We start from the raw sequence: 12,387 nt of genomic DNA on the forward strand, positions 1-12,387 counted from the left end.
GAACATAACATATACAGAAGACGAACAGTTATCCCAGCCGGCAACAACACAGCACGGGGTCCTTAGCAAGCAGATCGGGCATGGATGAAAGTGGATAAATGCATGGAGTATGGTACAATCAGTAGTATGGATTGAACGAAGCGATCGGGAAAGGGAGACGCGGACGATCCATAGAGCAATGCCAGAAAGTCTATGTCCGAAGGGAGAGGCTAAAGGGCTTTACAACACCAGCCATTGATTGAAGAGGAAGAACAATGCACTGCGATTGAGGGGAATTGATCGTGGCGGTGGCAGATACGTGGGCGAAGGCGACAAAAGTGGACAGGGACAAGAGTAGGTAGTGGTTACGAGAATGAAAATGGAAGGAGTGTAAGGCAACTTGGCAATAAATGCAGAATAAGAGGTTCAATGCGAAGAATAGAAGTCAAGGTTAAAGGAAAGGTTTTGTTTAGAGAAAAAAAAAAAAAAAAAAAAAAAAAACTTACCCCGGAGTGGAAAAGAAAAAGAAAAGTCAACGGAATCTGCGACAGCGACGGAGATTGGGGGAGAGGGAACGGGGAAGAGGACGACGATGGGGAAGGAGATGGGAATGGAGATGGAGATGGAGATGGAGATGGAGATGGAGATGATGATGATTGAATCAATTGATGTGAGTTGAGGATCAGGGAAGTAAAAAGAGGTTCGGCCAAGTGGATCGATGGGCGTCCAACTGCGGCGCTTGGTTGGCCCGCTGCAAGGCCTGTACTGTGCTCGAGGTAGAACAAACTCGCCGGATATAGAACCTCTTCGGTCAACTAGGTAAGTTACTCCTCCCTAGTCAGATACCTGGTCGTACCTAGTAGCCATAAACCCTCAATAGAACGTGCAGTGGAGATCAACAGATTCCGATCGTAGGAGATCTTACTTGTTTCCCTGCAAGTAGAAAGTCGGCGAGGGCAGGCTGGAGTCAATCGCATCACCCGAGAGGAAAGGTTGGCTAGTATGTACTATGAAATTCTCCTTGGGCTTCCCTCAATGCTAGAGACACTTCATTCAGAAGCCAAGCAAGCGAAAATATCACTTAGCAGAGACTTAGAGTTCGAGAAAAGAAGAGGAGCAAGAGGGAGAAGGAGAAGATAGGCCACTTCCAACACGGTAAGTAGAAGGGAAATGAAGGGAGGGGGGGGCAAGGAGAAAAATTGGCAGAAAAAGAAAGAAAAAGAAATACTCTAGCAAAGCAGAGAAGAGGAGGAGGAGGAGGAGAAGGAGAAAAAGACGACGACGATGATGGTGATGATGATAATGATTATGATTATGAAAAGAGGAATGAGGGAAAAGGAAAAGATGCAGGCCAATTAATTGCACCAGGATACAATGAAGCACTGGTCCTGTAACTGAGGTAAGACGCGGTCAGATCAGTTAGTTACTACCTAATAGACAGATAGATAAGTTGGTGTCTGACTGACCGACAAGCTGAAGTTGAATGTTGCAGCTGCTAGTTAGTAGTCAAGTCAAGTCAACTGAGTAAGTAAGGTACTCGGTAACTTACTGGAATTGGCACTCGGGGGAAAAAAAAGACTACCTAGACTCGGGGACTCGGGAGCCATTTCCTCCTCTTTCCCCACCCGGACGGACTGGTTTATATCTACAATATCTCTGTTTACCCCTCAACCCTCAATTTGCAAGACTAGAATGCAGTATAATAAATTATGTCGAGCGAAAACTTTACTCCCGCAAACAATTCCCGGGAAATAGTTCTCTGGCCACTCCAAACAAATCATTGACAAGCCATTGGGCCAGATTAAGGCGTGCTTCTCTCTCCCCCAATCCCTTCAGTTGTCCCCTTGTAGTCCCCAAAGAAGTCTAATTGATATCTGTCTTCACCTCCCGAGTCTCTATATGTATATGAACACTGCTACTACCACTCGAATCACTCATTCTTATCATGCGGCTCCTGGAACCGTGCCCTGGAATCTGATGTCGCTATCCTTCTACCGGTCGCTACTTTACCTTCTTCTTTGCCTGCTCCGAGCCTTTGCTTCATTGATCGTCGGACTCTGATTCAAAGACCTCATGCTGCATCTCATGCACTGTGTGTATATATATATATGGACTGCTAAGTACACCAAACGCTATATTTAGGATATCTAACAAAGGAGAACAAGGATAACAACAAGTGAGAGGCATCCAGACCCAGATCCCAATTCCTTGTGGCCTTCAGGAGCTCGTCTGACTAGCTCTCGTCAGGGGATTCATTCAAGTCATATTTCTTCTCGTACCGGGTGATGCTGCTTCGCACATCCGCTGCCATGATGAAGCTGGGCATGGGAGAATCCCGACCACTGCGTTCCAAAGACTCAGACTTCCGCTCCAGCCCGGCAAGCGGCTGCTCCACTTGCTCAAATAAGGGTGATCGGCTTCGGGGTACGTGGGACCGGAGAGACCGGGTCGATCTCACTCGATTCAGGGTCTGCACGGAGATGGTCTGCCCAGCGGCCGGTGAGGCGATTACAGTGGTACCTGGCATCGGAGTTGGGGGAGGCGATGCACTATCCGACCGGAACAATGGATGGATAAAGCTTTCGTCGGCGAGCTTCAGCTTCGGAGGAATAGGTCGACCAGGAGCCGCTAGATGCGTGGAAGATGTGGCAGGAGACGATCGAGTTGACGAAGACTGACGGATCAACCCTTCGAAAGATCGTTTGGCCCCGGAGTAGCTTCGTCGAATCTTAAGGGGCTCGCTCCGTTCTTCCATGCTAGAATGGTTGACAGTCGGGTTATCAGTCGGGTTATCAGCCGGGTCGTCTGTTTGGGAACGAGTCACTGTAGTTTCAGTACCCGCCATATGAGTTCGCGGCAAGTCGAAAGAGCTCTGCTTGGAGTCCTGTTGGTACAGCGTCCGACCGGAATAACGATTAGAATTCTGAGACTCTGTACGGGAAGCAGAAGGCTGAAGCTCCGGCACAATGTCGCAGCTTCTTTTCACATCAGTGGAAGGCCGTGGAGACTCAGGGATGATGGACGGAGATTTCACCACGTCGTCCTTGTCACCAACACTGGCTTGGTCAGGAAGAATCTCAAGCTCCTGAGAAAGAGAACTTGACCATCGACCACCACCATCACGTTTTGTCAGTGAGGTTAGGAGATAGCCACCCAGGATTCCTTGGCTCAAAATGGAGATGGCCCAGATGATACAGCGGGCTAGCATGAGGGTCTGGTGCTTGTGGGTCAGAGTCGTCTTCCCTGTCATGGACTGAACTGCACTCCAGGCGATTCCTCCTGCCGTGATACCGGTGGCAATGGAGAGGTAGACGGCAATCAGAACGTAGAGAATAGCCCGGTGACCCCTCCACTGCGCCCTCACCTCTGCTCTGACATCTTTGACCCAAAGAAATAACAATACGATGATCACTGCACAGTCGATTGCACTCAAGCTCACAATAGCCGATTCGACCGAGGCAATGTGCGATGATAGAGATTTGGAGACACTGTAACAGATACCATCCAAGACAGTGGTGATGAATGTTGACAAAAGGGTGAAGCCTCCCAAAATATGGGCCAGAGAAGTCCTGAAGATGCTCAGCAACATGAGATCGAAATGAGGCCTGCACGGACAGAAGATCGAGACTGAAGGTGCGCGTGTGTGCGTGTGTGATTATTTCCACACGATCAAGGCTTTAGCCCGAAGGAGGTAGCAAGGCCACCTGAACAATTGCTGGGAACAGAAAGGGGTAGTTATTGGTCGCGACTCAATATATCATAACCCGCTCAAGACTTCTCTCATGATACTGAAAGCCACTATGGTGTCGTTCTAGGCTGTGTAGATTTGGCCGATGATCAGAGAAAGACGACGGGTACTTCCAAGACACAGGAAACAACCAAGAAAGAAGAAGATGGTGAATGTTGGATATGAAAAGGAATGGGGTGGATGAAATCGTGGGCGTGACTAGTTGGCAATGACGATGATAATAATAATAACAATAATAACAATATGAACTTGATAAATGATAAACGAGGGACAAGGTGTGACAGACAAGGGTCGAAGCGGAGGAAATACCCAGCAACCGGGAATGATCGCAAGTCAATTAATTAACTAAAGAAGGAAGACATTAGGAAAAAGTCGAACCCCGAGGATAATTGAGTCCAGATGCATGGACTTTTCGAAGAAGAGTCACGTATGCAACGTCTAGGGATCAGCGGGGCAGGGGGGGGGGGGGGGGTTGCAGAAGGAGGACTACATCGGATAATGGTCGACGTTCATACCGAATGGTCTCGATCATAGGTACTACCACTAGTCAGTCAGACTAGGGGCTGGCAGCGATGATGTCGATGAGTTAGATGCCAACTTCACTGGTTCAACTGTGATCCCGATCTGAGTTAGGGTGGAGGGCAAGTCTCGCCAGCTGTCATGCCTTCGTCTCTAAGGCCCTTTTTTTCAGCTCGGGCATAGAAGCAGCGAAGAGGGGCCAAAAACCCGAGAGAACCCGGAAAGTCGTGCATGCTCCTATGAAGAGTTCTTCATCCAACATCTGATACAGTCATGTAATGCTGGGATCAATCGTTTGGGTCCTACCTAGAGGCCGAGATGGCATGTTCATGACGATAGAGGTTGGTTCTCAACCTGACATGCGTGGATACCCTCCTCCCAGATGTCCCAATCATGGCTGGCCAGTAGCTACAACCGCAGAACTGACTAGAGACAGCAGTGGATGAGTGCATCCTAGAGGTATCTTAGCCGCGTGGAACAGGTCTAGAATGGATTTGTCAAGATTCAGTGGCGTCCTGTACAAGGCGGCCGGGATGATATCCAGAGTTCCGGGAAAGGCTTTAATGGAAGGATCGACCATCTGGGCTCCAGGAAGGGATACGGAGGGGCGCAATATTAGCGCTGGTGCTGCAAACTAGAGATATGACATATCACCCACTTTCTGGCGAGCGAAAAAGAAAACAAATGGGTGGTGGTGCGATTCGACCATGATGCATTTGTCGTTATGGCATTGGTGCATGAAAATTGAGGTACCTGGAGCAGAGAGTTTAGTGGTAAGCGATTTCTCCAGGCAAGAGATGAAATATGAACTTGAATGAGCGCTGGCGGTGCAATGGAATGAGTTGGTTTGTCGTATATCATTTTCGAGGTGTCCATGTTTTTTTTTCCTCTTTCCTCTTCTTCTTTTTCTTCTCTTTCTTCCTGGCAACTGCAGCCGTGTTGTGATACATCCATGCGATAGATCTGTGGGGCTGCCATCCTCGCCACGGGACAACGCTACTAGTCTCAATGAAAGTGAGTGTACGGAGGACAGACGAAACACCGGGTGAACAACAAGAAACACCATTGTGTTCAGCTGCAGGTGTGATCGGGACGGGGCGTGCCGGCTAGCAGCTTAGTTGGTTGATGGAAGGATTGGTCTGATACATTTGGAAGAAAGAAGATTGATTCATTGGGCTTGAATGAAGGTCCCTTGTCTCAAGGCAGTTATGAGATTATGGGCGAAAGTCTCGCTTGGGGTAGGCAAGCCCAATTTATCTATTGTGTTGTTTATGTATTTATTTTTGATATGATATTTTTTTTTTCTCTTTTTTTTCTTCGTCCTCGTGTAGAGGTAGAAATAGCTTATCGAGGAGAATGAGAATATACATATGTAGTTCTAGTCGGGTAAAGAGCTGTTTGGTGAGCGAGAATCGAGAAATATATACACCGTACTAGTAGAGGCCTCTACCGTATGGATGGACTTCGCATACTCGAATTACATACAGTACACCAGTAAGATCGAGAATAAACTCGTCACGTTACCGTACTCAGGGCTCTTGCTGGTACACACTCGTTGGAACTTGGAAGTGTGGCTGAGGTTCCAAGTTGGCGAATGAGGGGGAAAAAGTGTGGCGGTGGTACCGGCGGGTGCTGACCGCCTCCGATTCCCAGCTCCCTCCACCTTCTGGGCTTCCTTCTCCCTCTTTCGGTGCCATTCATGATCCGTCTTCGTCATCAATCATTCTCATCCTCATCCTCATCTACTTCTTCTTCCTTGCTTCTTTCGCAGGTCTTTCATCCTCTGCTTCCCATCTACTTCCCTACTAAAGATCTTTAACACTCAGTACCATTCTTGATCAATTTATCATCAGGCTCTACAGTCCTGCAACCCTCTGTCGCCCCTCCCCACTACACCCCCTCCCGTCCTTCAAGTGTCTTCTCTCATAACCCCTCCGCCCACGTTGTCGAGCCATCTCTCAACATTCGGTGGCGCAAGATGAAGCTCACGTTCAAGGTATGTATCTACTTGTCCTTTGCTCCACCATGCTCGTCCTCCTTTCAATCTGACCTGTATCTCCTCTTCAGGACCTCAAACAACAAAAGTTTGTAATCGATGCAGAACCCTCGGAGACGGTAGGTAGTTCCCTGCTTGAAATCATGGAAGCTGGTTAAGGTCGGTGCGGGGCTAAACCGCTGTTTCTTCTAGGTCGGAGAAGTGAAGGGGAAAATCTCTCAGGAGAAAGGATGGGAAGTTGCCCAGTTGAAGCTCATTTATTCAGGTCAGTCATTAGTGTCCCACGATGCTTGGCAGAAATTGTTACTGGGAACGACGGCTTCGTGCTCCGATCCTTTGACGACACGGTGGACAAGTGTAGCTGACAGATTTTGCCACAATAGGAAAGATCCTTCAAGATGATAAGACCATCGAGTCGTACAGCATCGAGGAGAAAGGTTTTATAGTGTGCATGGTGTCCAAGGTATGGCTTATTGTATATGGCAATCTCTATCCTCCTATCAAGCTAATCTTGGCGCTTCACTTAGCCCAAGCCTTCTGCCTCCGGCGCTTCTACACAAGCCCCCTCCACCCCTGCAAGAGTAGCTGCTTCGACGCCCGCTGCCCCCGCTGCCCCCGCTGCCCCTGCTGCCCCTGCCCCATCGGCATCCACTGCTTCACCGGCAGCTCCCGCAACTCCTTCTCCGGCCGCCTCGGGAACTTCTCAGCCCGCCGGTCCCGCCTTCAATGACCCCTCGGCTCTGCTGCGTGGTGCCCAAAGCGAGGCAGTGGTCGCTCAGATGGAAAGCATGGGATTCCCAAGAAGCGATATCAACCGTGCAATGAGGGCTGCCTTCTTCAACCCTGACCGCGCCATTGAGTACCTTCTGAACGTGAGTCTTGAGGTGGATCCGGAGCCATCTGGCTTTCTCCACAATCCGCTGACAGGTCTTCAGGGCATCCCGGATAACATCCAGGAGGAGCAACAGCAGCAAGCCGCCGCCGCAAGCGCACCCCAAACGTCCGCGTCTCCTGCAGAAGAAAGTGCCCCGGCCCCGGTTGATGACGAACATGTTAACCTGTTCGAAGCTGCCGCTCAGGCTGGAGGTCAGGAAGGCGGCACTCGAGGTGCCCGCCCGGGAGCTGGGTCTGGCGAAGGCCTTCCCAGCCTCGATTTCCTCCGGAATAACCCTCACTTCCAGCAACTCCGTCAGCTAGTCCAGCAACAACCGCAGATGCTCGAGCCTATCCTGCAACAAGTTGCTACTGGCAATCCTCAAATTGCGCAGCTCATTGGTCAGAACGAGGAGCAGTTTCTCCAATTGTTGAGCGAGGAGGACGACGCGGCTCTCCCCCCCGGCACGCATCAGATCCACGTCACAGAAGAAGAACGGGACGCCATTGAACGCGTATGTATCCTCTCATGTTCTTTGATAAGGAACAAATTGAAAGTCTAGGAATGCTGCTAACCTCACTACCAGCTCTGCCGACTTGGATTTTCTCGGGATCTCGTCATCCAGGCCTACTTCGCTTGCGACAAGAACGAAGAGCTCGCTGCTAATTATTTGTTCGAGAACCCGGACGACCCTGATGATCTATGATTCCACACCTATTCTTATGTTTCGATCTAGCTGAACATCCTACCAATGGATGCTGCTCTTCCCTATTGATCTCTCATCTTCTCTGATAATGAACGTCGTGATGTGTCCCTCTTATTATACTCTCGCAATAATTACTCACAAGGGCGACTATGTAGAATAGATCGCGGTCAAGCCCAAGTCTGCCTGGGAGCTCGTACCGTCCCGTGCAAGCCTCCTAGCCGGCGGATGCCTCGTAACATCTTATTCCTCTTTGCTTCTCTTCTTTCTTCTCTGCCTGTGCTGGGCATGTCTTTATATTCTTCCGTTGCCTAATAAGTTTTATTTAGGAGCTCGTACTCAAGCTTATACGTCTTCTCTACCACTCTTCATTGGTCCACTTAGATAATCCGTGCAAGTCCGGGTCGTGTACTCAGTACCCAAGCGGAAAATTCAGAAGCATGGGACTTTTGTCCTGGAATCATGAAAACTTGTTTCTACGATATATGATTAGGGTTGGATATGGTTATCTACGTCAGGATCGTCAATAGCTTTTCGAGATGGGCAGGTCTGGATCGATTTCGAAGTTTAGACTCTGGAAAGGAGGGTGGTGCGAGCGTGACTCGATGGGGGGGGCACCAACTCCCTTTCGGTACTGCCCGTGTGACTCCACGAGCTGAGGGCACGGTGGGTAAGATGATTCACACAGCGAGTATACAGAAAATGGACGAGACACTTTCTGAGCTCTCAAGCATTGCGACTTAAGCTCGAGTCAACAACGTATTTTGCTAGCTTGACTGCAAGGGACTAGATTGTGAATGATGGAATTTTGTAGGAGCCGCCGGCGGATAGAGGACTGAAATGAAAGCAGATATATATATGTATGATTTGTGGAAGGGGAAAAGAAGGGTATATTGTATCGCAAGATGTTTACCTCACATGTTCCATAACCCAGGCAGTGTATGTGGTGAAGGTAGTGAAATAGAGGCGAATGAGATGAATAGACAAGAAGATAGTGAAGATTAAAGAGACAGCTCACTATGAGGTTGGCATGTGAAGATATAAAGAAAAGCAAGGTAATGAGAATATCAAAGGGCAAATATGGTTAAGTTAGTGAACTTAGATTCGATGAGGTAAGCCGATGTCAACCCCGTGAAAACCATCGCTTCCAGCACCAGGTGATCGGTGTGAGCTGATGTGGCCAGGACTTAAGTCAAGCACATCCAGCTCTCCGTGCTCCCCACACAGCCAGTCCTCTTCTCCCAGTCACTCGTTTGAGTGTCGGCAGGATGCCGTCGTCACCAAAGTCGAGATCATCTAAATTGAGGTGATTGCTCCAGTGCCACAGCTCATGCAGCTCTAGATCCGACGGGTCGGACGATGAGGCCAAAGGAGCAACATATTGGTCCAAGAATGTAGCAGACTTGGGGGCAACCACGAACACCAAGGGTGAAGACACGCCTTGGCTTTCAGCTTGCTCCTTCTCGTGACATGAGGGTACCAATTTGTCGAGTTCTTCAACCACTTCTGATCCTGGCATTCCCATCAAGTCTCGAGTTCGGATATCTACTGGAAGGGTGGTGCCATTTCCCAGAAGCCAAAGTGGGGGAGAATACGTTTTCCACCAGAGCACGGTGGCCTCTGTTTCGAGCCGAGGATCGAGCGAGCCAAGATCCGTCCCACGTACGCTTTCTGAAATGATAGACGGCATCGCCAGCTGTGCAGGCACAACTCCTCCTTGATGGTATAATCCCATGAGGAACCCTAGGATAGCATTGAAGATGGCCCAGGCGACTAGGAACCACCGAGAAGTCCGGGTGTTGCGTATGCGCAAACAACTGAGGAGAAGGGGGACACAAGGAAGCAGGAATCTGGGTTCTTGGTGAGGGAATATTGAAAGCATGACAGTTGCCGAGATGGCCGAGACTGCGCGCATATCCCTAAGCCAAGATGGAACGGCTGAGAAGTTGAATAATGACAAGATCATGGCTATATATGCCGGGCCCAGTAGTTGTGGTAAATTCACCAGGAAGTGGTGGTATCGAGGGTGGAGTCCATGAAGCGCCAGATTAGACTTGTCGGAGTTATAAAGCAGATTGTTGATCGGAGTAATTACAGGACTGTGAAGGGCGTCCCAGAAAGTCGCAGGTGAGCTGTAGAACTTCGTATCAACCAAGACGGCAAGGCAGAAAAAGCCCAGGCCAAATCCAACGATCGAAAGGAAAGATGAAGGCCTATCATTGAAGGTCAACATTGTGAACATACAAGTTCAAGTGTGCGGTTTAAGAGCTTACCTATGCCAAAGGTGAGGGAGCAGTTGGAGCCCTGGAACGAGCACAAAGGCAGGAAAGGTGATTCTGTTGAACACACCTATGACTGCGATCAACGACAACACGGCGCAAGAAAAAAGTGAAGAATGTCGCTGTCAACAAGCTTAGCCACGGGTTTTGCTATCATTTCAGCTCAAATGAATGCGCCTACCTTATTTTCAGCAATGCGACGAATCAAAACTAAGCTCCAGGCCACCAAGAGGGTCTCGAGTGAGTTTGAGAAGGTGTGCGTCTGATATGTCCAGGTGACATACGAAGATGCCACCAGCACCACCGTCGCGCGGCGATGGCGCGGCAAGGGAACCAGCTCATATACCGCCCAGTCTTCTAAGACAAAGCTAAGTAGAAACATGACCCCGCGCAGCACAAAGTAGACTAGCTGTGGAGGAGGATTTTGGGCGCCAGTTTCCGTATAGAACCATTTCAAAAAGTTCATTGGCACCTCGTAGATCGGCCATAGTGGGAAGACGCTACGGATCGGCTTATCGGCAGTGAATTCCCAAGGGAGTTGAGATGGATAGGAGAGAATCCGACCTATGAAGTGACTAGTAAGTGTATGCGGCCGAAGGAATAGATGAAAGTCATATCAGATGTACGGCATTGGCGAGCGGTGGGGAGCCGGAAAGAGTCGCGGATCAGACTGCTAATATGCTGGAAACTTACCTGCAAAGACCTCAGGACCTTGGAAGTTTTCATCGGGGTGTAGATAGCTTGGTGACAGCGCAAAATATACCCGGATTACCAACAGCAACAAATATGTTCGCCGCCACCACATGACTCTGTAAGATGTGCGGGCGATGTAGAAGTTGACGAAGGTCAAGTCCGGCGGAGAGTATGGTACATGCCTACGGGGATTCAGGTACCTGAAGAATGGACTGAAGAACAGATTAAGGAAGATCAAGGAACGACGGTCTCAGGCATAAGCGCCAAACGAAGGAAGGAAGGGAGACAGAGGGAGGAGGATAATAAGATTCCGGTCAGTTTGGCGGGCGGATAACCGGCGACGCGTTGTTGGGTGATATCATTGAGCGACGAGGACTAAATGCACCTCAGCGCTATCGACGTCCCTTTTTTTTTTTTTTTTTTTTTCCCCTCTCTTCGTTTTGGGGGTGAAAGGAGCCCCCCCTGCGCTGGAGCAACAATGCTGGGGGTGGGGCAAACGAGAGAGCTTGGTAGCTAGCTGAACTCTCGCTTCGGAGAGGGAGACAGCAGCCGTCATCTCGAGATGTATGGAATATCCTGGTTGACTGTCCCCTGTAGTGGGCGCATTGACTTAGGCCTGTTGCGACATAGATAAGATTGTTCTGAGACACCCTCAGTATGCAATTGGATCTGGTCCTTTTGAGAGATGCTTGTCTTAATTCTCCTAATCGGCTGAGCATGTACAGTACTGTATTTATTGTACTGTACTCTGTGGAAGGATTCTCACTACCACCAGAGTCGTTGAATGGAACAGATGCCACTGGGATTGAGATGAAGAACGAGCCATTGAAGACGAGGTCTGGGTGTACGAGTGGTGTATGCTACGACACACCCTCGATAAAAGAACAAGGTACAATGCATTGGGGAACTCACTTGTTGATTTTGCAGGTGTTCTTCTGTGTAAGTCTATTCAATTTGTTGTATTTCAGATAGCACAGCCTCAACCAGGCACCCAGATGACCAGGCATCAAGGCACTAAGATGCTCAGGTACTAAGGCACAAAGGCACAAAGGCATAAAGGCATAAAGATGATAACATAATCAAGGCATCGACTAGGCAGCTACAGGCTGCAACCGCGCGAGTGGGGCGTCACAGCAGCGAATGATGACGGAGATTTCCCGCCCCCTCGAACTAGGACCAGTCATCAACCTCAGCCATCTGCTCTTTCACAACGTCCGGTCCCTTTGATCTCCAGCGGGTTCGGGCTTCTCCTCCTACACAACTCACTTCGACGCACTAAATTTCAACATTTCCTGCCTTCACTCACCACAAAGCCACTCCCCTCTCGTCCATTTATACCTTCAAATCCCTCCAGCTTCCATCTGAGACTCACACTCATCTCAAGAACAATTCTTGACTGTAAGCAGCAACGAACCCCCACTTGAGTACCCCTCAGGGCAGGTTTATATTCTTGCGCTTGTCGAGTAACATATCCCTAACATCTACCTATTCATTCTAGGCCCGCCAATACCCTCCCACCCATTTTCAAGATGTCTGCAACAACGCTCAGATTCCAGAGCAGCGATGGCGTTGTGATTACTATCGGTTAGTACCCCC

At 49.4% G+C, this 12,387-nt stretch overlaps 7 protein-coding genes across 7 annotated transcripts in view; 4 read left to right on the forward strand and 3 right to left on the reverse strand.

The window, feature by feature from the left end:
- Positions 1-571: 571 nt before the first annotated feature.
- BO66DRAFT_403195 (uncharacterized protein) lies at positions 572-1,373 on the forward strand (the record flags this gene model as incomplete). The annotated part of the gene is made up of 4 exons (XM_025648851.1): positions 572-649; positions 923-979; positions 1,068-1,134; positions 1,213-1,373. The coding sequence occupies 4 exons, from the start codon at positions 572-574 to the stop codon at positions 1,371-1,373; spliced, it is 363 nt and encodes a 120-aa protein (XP_025502056.1).
- An 839-nt stretch (positions 1,374-2,212) lies between these two features.
- Positions 2,213-3,568, reverse strand: BO66DRAFT_327445 (uncharacterized protein; the record flags this gene model as incomplete). Its single annotated transcript, XM_025643948.1, has 1 exon — positions 2,213-3,568. The coding sequence occupies one exon, from the start codon at positions 3,566-3,568 to the stop codon at positions 2,213-2,215; it is 1,356 nt and encodes a 451-aa protein (XP_025502057.1).
- Positions 3,569-4,786: 1,218 nt separating this feature from the next.
- BO66DRAFT_131983 (uncharacterized protein) lies at positions 4,787-5,417 on the reverse strand. The gene has a single exon (XM_025641996.1). It carries the CDS (start codon positions 5,310-5,312, stop codon positions 4,881-4,883), a length of 432 nt encoding a protein of 143 aa, XP_025502058.1. The 5' UTR covers positions 5,313-5,417; the 3' UTR covers positions 4,787-4,880.
- A 535-nt stretch (positions 5,418-5,952) lies between these two features.
- On the forward strand, positions 5,953-8,218 carry BO66DRAFT_393256 (putative UV excision repair protein (RadW)). Its single transcript, XM_025647715.1, has 7 exons — positions 5,953-6,242; positions 6,314-6,361; positions 6,435-6,507; positions 6,626-6,705; positions 6,770-7,114; positions 7,178-7,630; positions 7,703-8,218. The coding sequence occupies exons 1-7, from the start codon at positions 6,225-6,227 to the stop codon at positions 7,820-7,822; spliced, it is 1,137 nt and encodes a 378-aa protein (XP_025502059.1). The 5' UTR covers positions 5,953-6,224; the 3' UTR covers positions 7,823-8,218.
- Positions 8,219-9,011: 793 nt separating this feature from the next.
- On the reverse strand, positions 9,012-10,903 carry smp3 (glycosylphosphatidylinositol-alpha 1,2 mannosyltransferase smp3; the record flags this gene model as incomplete). Its single annotated transcript, XM_025643936.1, has 4 exons — positions 9,012-10,032; positions 10,093-10,220; positions 10,280-10,662; positions 10,792-10,903. The coding sequence occupies 4 exons, from the start codon at positions 10,901-10,903 to the stop codon at positions 9,012-9,014; spliced, it is 1,644 nt and encodes a 547-aa protein (XP_025502060.1).
- Positions 10,904-11,239: 336 nt separating this feature from the next.
- BO66DRAFT_393258 (uncharacterized protein) lies at positions 11,240-11,826 on the forward strand. The gene has a single exon (XM_025647716.1). It carries the CDS (start codon positions 11,449-11,451, stop codon positions 11,761-11,763), a length of 315 nt encoding a protein of 104 aa, XP_025502061.1. The 5' UTR covers positions 11,240-11,448; the 3' UTR covers positions 11,764-11,826.
- Positions 11,827-11,989: 163 nt separating this feature from the next.
- The window catches only part of skpA (SCF ubiquitin ligase subunit skpA), a 1,473-nt gene continuing 1,075 nt past the window's right edge, over positions 11,990-12,387 (forward strand). The window contains exons 1-2 of the mRNA XM_025647717.1: positions 11,990-12,189; positions 12,290-12,375. Coding sequence (XP_025502062.1) covers positions 12,321-12,375 — 55 coding nt within the window. The 5' untranslated portion in view covers positions 11,990-12,189; positions 12,290-12,320. The remainder of the gene's footprint in view (positions 12,190-12,289; positions 12,376-12,387) is intronic.

Source organism: Aspergillus aculeatinus, assembly GCF_003184765.1.
Source record: "Aspergillus aculeatinus CBS 121060 unplaced genomic scaffold BO66scaffold_36, whole genome shotgun sequence".
NCBI lineage: Eukaryota > Fungi > Ascomycota > Eurotiomycetes > Eurotiales > Aspergillaceae > Aspergillus > Aspergillus aculeatinus.

Bases quoted from the DNA above. Each gene is read 5' to 3' on its own strand.
- BO66DRAFT_393256 (XM_025647715.1), top strand. The intron at 6,508-6,625 runs GTCAGTCATTAG...TTGCCACAATAG, and splicing joins GTTGAAGCTCATTTATTCAG to GAAAGATCCTTCAAGATGAT. The intron at 7,631-7,702 runs GTATGTATCCTC...CCTCACTACCAG, and splicing joins AACGGGACGCCATTGAACGC to CTCTGCCGACTTGGATTTTC.
- BO66DRAFT_393258 (XM_025647716.1), top strand. From the start codon at position 11,449: ATGCAATTGGATCTGGTCCTTTTGAGAGATGCTTGTCTTAATTCTCCT.
- BO66DRAFT_131983 (XM_025641996.1), bottom strand. From the start codon at position 5,312: ATGGTGTTTCTTGTTGTTCACCCGGTGTTTCGTCTGTCCTCCGTACAC.